The sequence below is a fragment of the Syzygium oleosum genome, unplaced genomic scaffold (genome assembly GCF_021117445.2).
Source record: "Syzygium oleosum isolate NSW1041296 unplaced genomic scaffold, Sole_v2.1 Sole_v2.08, whole genome shotgun sequence".
Taxonomy (NCBI): domain Eukaryota; kingdom Viridiplantae; phylum Streptophyta; class Magnoliopsida; order Myrtales; family Myrtaceae; genus Syzygium; species Syzygium oleosum.
In genome coordinates this window covers 6,577,033-6,583,440 of record NW_026607492.1, presented here as the reverse complement: position 1 = coordinate 6,583,440, position 6,408 = coordinate 6,577,033, and the positions used below count along the sequence as shown (strand labels likewise).

The 6,408-nt window shown below is 41.7% G+C and overlaps 1 protein-coding gene and 1 pseudogene across 2 annotated transcripts; both read left to right on the top strand.

Annotated features, from left to right (window-relative positions):
* The first annotated feature begins 447 nt into the window (after positions 1 to 447).
* On the top strand, positions 448 to 2,646 carry LOC115684793 (eugenol synthase 1-like; annotated as a pseudogene).
* Positions 2,647 to 4,157: 1,511 nt separating this feature from the next.
* LOC115684800 (isoflavone reductase homolog A622-like) lies at positions 4,158 to 5,742 on the top strand. 2 transcript variants are annotated; one of them, XM_030609683.2, is made up of 5 exons: positions 4,158 to 4,340; positions 4,435 to 4,569; positions 4,743 to 4,980; positions 5,211 to 5,414; positions 5,552 to 5,742. In XM_030609683.2, exons 1-5 carry the CDS (start codon positions 4,158 to 4,160, stop codon positions 5,719 to 5,721), a joined length of 930 nt encoding a protein of 309 aa, XP_030465543.1. In that variant the 3' UTR covers positions 5,722 to 5,742. The 2 variants fall into 2 exon arrangements, with proteins under 2 accessions (XP_030465543.1, XP_030465550.1); XM_030609690.2 differs by having other exon boundaries at positions 4,743 to 4,994; positions 5,225 to 5,414.
* Positions 5,743 to 6,408: the final 666 nt, after the last annotated feature.

The following is a 6,408-nucleotide window of genomic DNA, read 5'->3' as shown; positions in this document are numbered from 1 at the left end:
ACTCTTGCCCAAGAAATCAAGACCATGTTACAGCAACAATCTTGGGTTGACACTTTCAAAACAGTTTGACATTCAAACAGCCTTCTCTTTCTAAGCTTCCCGTAATATCGACGAGACAGGTAGGTTCAAGCCTTAAAGGAGAGTAGATTCTTGTGGGATCAAACAAAACCTAAGATGATGGAATGTTCCTTCTGCATCATCATATAGAAATTCAAGCAGATGAGAACACATAAAAATGAAAAAAAAGATATTCTATTCACTTAAAAAGATAATCGTAGAGGCCTGACAATAGAATATGCAAACGCAGAAATGGAGGAATAAGGCTTGAACTTGGACAGCAAGTTAGAGATGCTAACTAATGTCAGATGGGAAAGTTAATAACTGTAGCATTGACCTCTGAAATCTTAAGAGTAACCGGTGGGGAAGTGATCTGCAGAACATGATAATGTCAATTTTTCCTTATTTAATCTCCACTCAATCTGGTATATTAGCCGACATCTCCAAGGAAAAAGCCAAGCCTGCAAGGTCAAGTTTTCATCTTCTTTCTTTAATTCTTGGTCCTTGAGAAAGTGTGATAAAAATGGCAGAGTGGAGCAAGATTTTGGTCATTGGAGGGACAGGATACATTGGCAAGCACCTGGTGGAGGCAAGTGCAAAAGCGGGTCACCCCACTTATGCATTGGTTAGAGAGAGCACGGCTTCTGATGTCGAGAAGTCAAAGCTCATCGAAAGCTTCAAGAGCTCGGGGGTTTCCGTAGTTTATGTATGACATGAAAAAAACATTTTTGGAAAGTAATACTTCTTGATGTATTTCAACCACCTGGGGGCATAATCTCACCTTAGATTTGTGTTCTATTTGACTTTGCAGGGAGATATTTACGATCACGAGAGCTTGGTGACAGCAATCAAGCAAGTTGATGTGGTGATCTCGGCAGTGGGAGGAGTGCAGCTCGCCGATCAGGTTAAGATCATTGCAGCAATCAAAGAAGCTGGAAATATTAAGGCAAGTGACTAATTGATAGTTTTTGAAAATATTGTCATTGAAAAAAATGGAATTGATGTTTACCTTCTTGTATTATAGAAGGTGTTGTTTATAATGCTCTTTAAGTTCTGGAAATTCATATTCGGTATATAAACTAATCATTTCGTCGCAAATTTTCCCATGAATCATTCCTAAGGGGTTCATTTTGCACTGTAAATATGTTGAGAAATAGAGATCGATACACTAACAAAAGCTTCCGAAAGTACAATTTTATAGTTGCACGACTACTATCCAAAATTGATATGGATATATTTTCCGTTTTCCTCCGGATAATGTCATTACATTTGCCTGTGTTCCCTTGTTTGGAACTCTTTTTAGAGATGTTCATGAATTCGGCAGAGGTTCCTTCCTTCTGAATTCGGTATCGATGTGGACCGTGCCAAGGCGGTCGAGCCAGCAGCGACCCTTTTCAGCACCAAAGCTAAGATCAGGAGCGCAATCGAGGCCGAAGGAATCCCTTTCACTTATGTTGCATCGAATGGCTTTGCTGGATATTTTCTTCCAACCTTGGGACAGACGGGTGCAAAATCTCCTCCAAGGGACAAAATCACAATCATAGGTGACGGAAAAACGAAAGGTGATTGGTTTTGATGCCCGGCCTTTTGTTTTATTTTTCGACTAAAGTGATTAAGTACATTCACATTCCCAGAAGACACTAACGATCTTTACATGCATATTGAAAATACTCCGAACTTGGGTTGGTTTCATGAGCAATTTAGACCTCGCAGATTTCAGAGAGATGTTTGCCCGAAATGCGTTTAATAGACTCAACCGTGATAGTTTGGAATGCACATTAGATGTTGTCTGTAGCGTGAAAATGCTACTCCCCCTAAATTTTTTTGTGAAGTGGCTGGGAGTGATTGTATCGTGTTGATTATAAGAAATGAAGTCGGACGAACAAGGAAAATATTTCGGTAGCCCTGTGTCTCATCTAAGCTCTACGATTGATCTATTTTTCGATTACGCCGGACACGTTATGGTCGACTTTCAAATTTTGCCTGCTAAATCTGTTTGTCCTGGTTCAATTCGTCAGTTGTTTTTGTCAATGAGGAAGATATTGCCACATACACCATCAAGACGGTGGATGACCCGAGAACTCTGAACAAGATCCTCTACCTGAGACCGCCCGCGAATGTTCTGAGCTTCAACGAGATCGTTTCCCTCTGGGAGAAGAAGATTGGGGCGACCCTCGAGAAGACATATCTCTTGGAAGATGAGCTTCTCAAGAAGATCCAAGGTTAGTGGATAACTGAAAGCAATTTAAACAGGAAACACACATAAAGATATCAGCTTTTCGTTTGATGGTTTCTTGGTTAAGGCCCAATGTTTACTTTTTTTTCCCTATTTTTGACTGTTGCAGAGTCTCCACAGCCCATCAACATCATTTTGGCCATGACCCACTCAACCTTTGTGAAGGGAGGTTCACAAACTATGAGATAGATGCTTCGATCGGAGCAGAGGCTTCAGAGCTTTATCCGGAAGTGAAATACACGACTGTGGATGAGTACCTCAGTTTCTTTGCCTAGTCCTCTTGAGTTATTGTCACTTGGTATATGTGTATCACAAACCAGTCACAACTCGTGTGCCAAATAACTTTTCATGCACTTTGATTGACTTCGTGCATTGGTGTACCAGAACCATTCCGTGTGTTCCATCAAATATATGAATCGATACTAGCGGATCCTCCTTTTCCGCTCGTTTAATGTGTCACTTGATGATTAGATATAGTACCTCAAGGGTTTGGCCAGTTAAAGTACTGCAGAATGAGTGAACTAACAACTTCAGGATGCTCGATTTTTTAATGGCGAAAAAACCATCAGAAGGGTTGCTCTGCTCTTGCTGATCTTTTCGAGCAATGTTTGAGTTCAATGATTCGGCAAGACTCGAGGTGGCCCTAACGAAGCATCGGGTATCAACAATACCTGTTGCAGCCATTGATTATAGTTTCATATGTAAATGAAAGTTATTCTCAGGTCAGCGACATAGAAGAATGCTTATGCAATTCATCTTCCGCATTGAATCAGTCTTCGCTAGTTCTGAGACTTCATGCTCTTGCCTAACAACTTAGATGAAAGAAAAAAGCAAAGAGAAAAACAGGTTGACTGCTTCTATGGAGGGGTCAATGGTTATACCAAAGGAGGGTTACTGCAAACTTTAATACAAAGGTCGCACAACTAAGTTACGAGTATAATCATGAAAACTGAGAAAGTCGTCGGTTCAGAAAACTATCATGTCCCGCAATTCTTTGTCAATTAACCATGAAAAAATAGCATAAGAAGTTCCATGGAATCGCTAGTAGTGTTAAATTATGTCTTGAGTTTGACTCCGTGTACGAAATCAGACCCGGAGATTATAGACTGATATATCGCAGGGACGATCCAATGAGTGTTTCAATAGAAGTCCAACTTTAGCCGTGAGAGGCGGAATATATGTACACACACAAGAGAAGACTTCCTTTTGCCCACAAAAGAACTCAAATTTTTGGCCGTGCAGTAGACGTCTCTTCTTTCTTGCGAGTGTTATCCTTCGACCTCTTGAAGCGGCACAAAAGGAAATAAAAGTGGAGCTCTTGTTTTGGTCGTGTACAGCAGATAGTTTCGTACATAAGTCGTCGAGGTTTACATAGTACTTGCCATATTAAGTGTTACATGATTCGCCAGCGATGTTCATAGATGGAGATTGGCCATGCTACCAAACGTTCTGTCTCTGCACTGTTGTTACATACGAATATGCGTTTTCATCTTCTGAATTTCTTCAGTTTCGACATAGCACGTGATATTGACCTGAAGCCCCCCAACAGAAGTAAGACGTGGTTGCAGATATATTAAACAAACCATTCATGGCCTGATCTGCCTTGACATACATGCTTACGTAATGCTCATTAGCTTATTTCTAGAAATCAAACGTTTCATTCCGCAAGTCAGTAATCTGGGCAGGTGATCCTGACAAGTCGTTATTGAGCTGATTTCTTAGGTAAATCATACAACATATGAGTCGGAGAAATCTATAAACACGGTATAATATAGCTAACAAACATATCGAGATTTCCTCTTTTGAGCCTTGCGAGTTCGAGTTTATCATCTTATCTGCTTGCGAGTCTTGAGGACACGGTAACATGGCAGAGAAAAGCAAGATTCTGATCATCGGAGGGACCGGATACATCGGAAAGTACCTGGTGGAGGCAAGTCGGAAAGCAGGATATCCCACTTATGCATTAGTCAGGGAGAGCACGGCTTCTAATCCCGAGAAGTTGGAGCTGATAGGGAGATTCAAGAGCTCAGGAGTTTCACTGATCTATGTATGTGTGAAAGAGAATAACCATCAAATCATCACATGCTTTTTTTTTCCACAGTTTTCTCACAAGAGAGAGCTTCTTCTGTTCTATATCGCAGGGAGATATCGATAATCGCGAGAGTTTGGTCATGGCAATCAAGCAAGTTGAGGTGGTGATCTCTGCGGTTGGACCAGGACAGCAATCTGATCAGTTTAAGATCATTGCAGCAATCAAAGAAGCCGGAAATATTAAGGTAAGTATGCGGTATTCGCTCGAATCATAGAAATTCTTGCGCAAAAAAATTTCTCGTTTTCCCCACCCACTGCATAGCCTTAGTGGATGACAGAAACTTTTTCTCTGCTATATATGCTTATCTCGACGTTGTTGTCCATGACACTGGTCTTATGAAATTCATGGGTGATCTAGAGGTTCCTTCCATCCGAATTTGGAGTCGATGTGGACCTAACGAATGCGGTCGAGCCAGCTGCGAGCCTTATCAGGATCAAAGCCAAGGTCAGGCGAGCGACCGAGGCTGAGGGAATCCCTTTCACTTATGTAGTCTCCCACGGTTTTGCCGGCTACTATCTTTCCAACCTGGGACAAATTGGCGCTAAAGTCCCCCTGAGAGACAAAATCACCATCTTAGGTGATGGCAATACAAAAGGTGATTCGAACAAGGTCTATGTATGCTGTCCGTGCTGTATTCGTTTTCAGCTTTTCTTTAGTGATTAGCGCACACATTCTCAAACCGCGCGACTCATCCTTAGCCTCATGTTTATCAGACATATCATGTTTAGCTCAGGTTGGTTTACTCTTATATGATTGCGGACACCCTCATAAGTTCAATTTCAGTAATATCAGCTAAGATGGGAGTGTTGTCATTCTTTTTTACAGTCATTATTCTCAAGGAAGAAGATATAGCCACTTACACTATCAAAGCAGTAGGTGACCCAAGAACACTGAACAAGATTCTCTACATGAGTCCACCAGCGAACATCCCGAGCTTCAACGAGATCATTTCCCTCTGGGAGAGGAAGATCGGGAGCACCCTTGAGAAGACGTACATTCTGGAAGACGAGCTTCTCAAGAATATCCGTGGTAAGTTGGAAAAATCGAAAACATAGCATTCACTAGACGAATGGATGCCTTTTTGCCAATTACGTGGTTAAATCAGCTTTTAGCTGGATAGTTTCATGATAAATACTAAGTCGTTTTTTCGATGTTTCGTGCTTCAGAGTCTCCATTTCCAATCAACATGATTTTGTCGGTCAGCCACTCGGCATTCGTGAAGGGGGATCATGCAGCAAATTATGATATCAACGCTTCGATCGGAGCCGAGGCTTCAGAGCTCTATCCAGAAGTGAAATACACAACTGTGGATGAATGCCTCAATCTCTTTGTGTAGCTGAGGATTGGGAACTTCATTTGACCACGCTCTACATATGTCAAGAACAGTCTCTGGGGTGTAGAATAATATTTCATGGATTTGCCTATGAATTTGCGCCACTACGTACGAAAAGCCACGGTTCGGCTTCAATTAAAACGTGGGTTCGTATCGTGAAATGACTACTGATTTAGGAACGTCGGAATTAGAATGAAGCAATCACATGAACTCTCGCTGTTCGTTTTATTGAAAATGTAGCCCAGTGAATAGGCAAGAACCAAGATATCTTCAGCAAAAGCACTAGTTGCAGGTCGTCCTGCAACTGCACAACAATTGTAACGTGCTCTGAGATTTTAGTGAAAACTTCAACACCTCGATCGAATCTGTCAATCAGCATCGGCAAAGCTTGATCTCTTGAGAACCACTTATGGGAACCGCGCTTGAATCCCAGTGAGGCGATGGATCCGTGCTCCGAGTTGCGCAGTAAATCGCGAGACAAGAATGCATGCATGGTCATCTAGACCAAAGTGGACTAACCGAGACCAGTTCTTCTGTCTAATCAGCACTGGATCTTTGCTTTCTTTGGCCAAGCGTACTTACAACTAAACCGATATCAAATCTTTCCGAGCAAAAGAGTTGCTTTTCGGAAAAATTGTCCAAAAATCATGAACCTATTGTACATGGGCCAATTCATTCTTAAACCTTTCA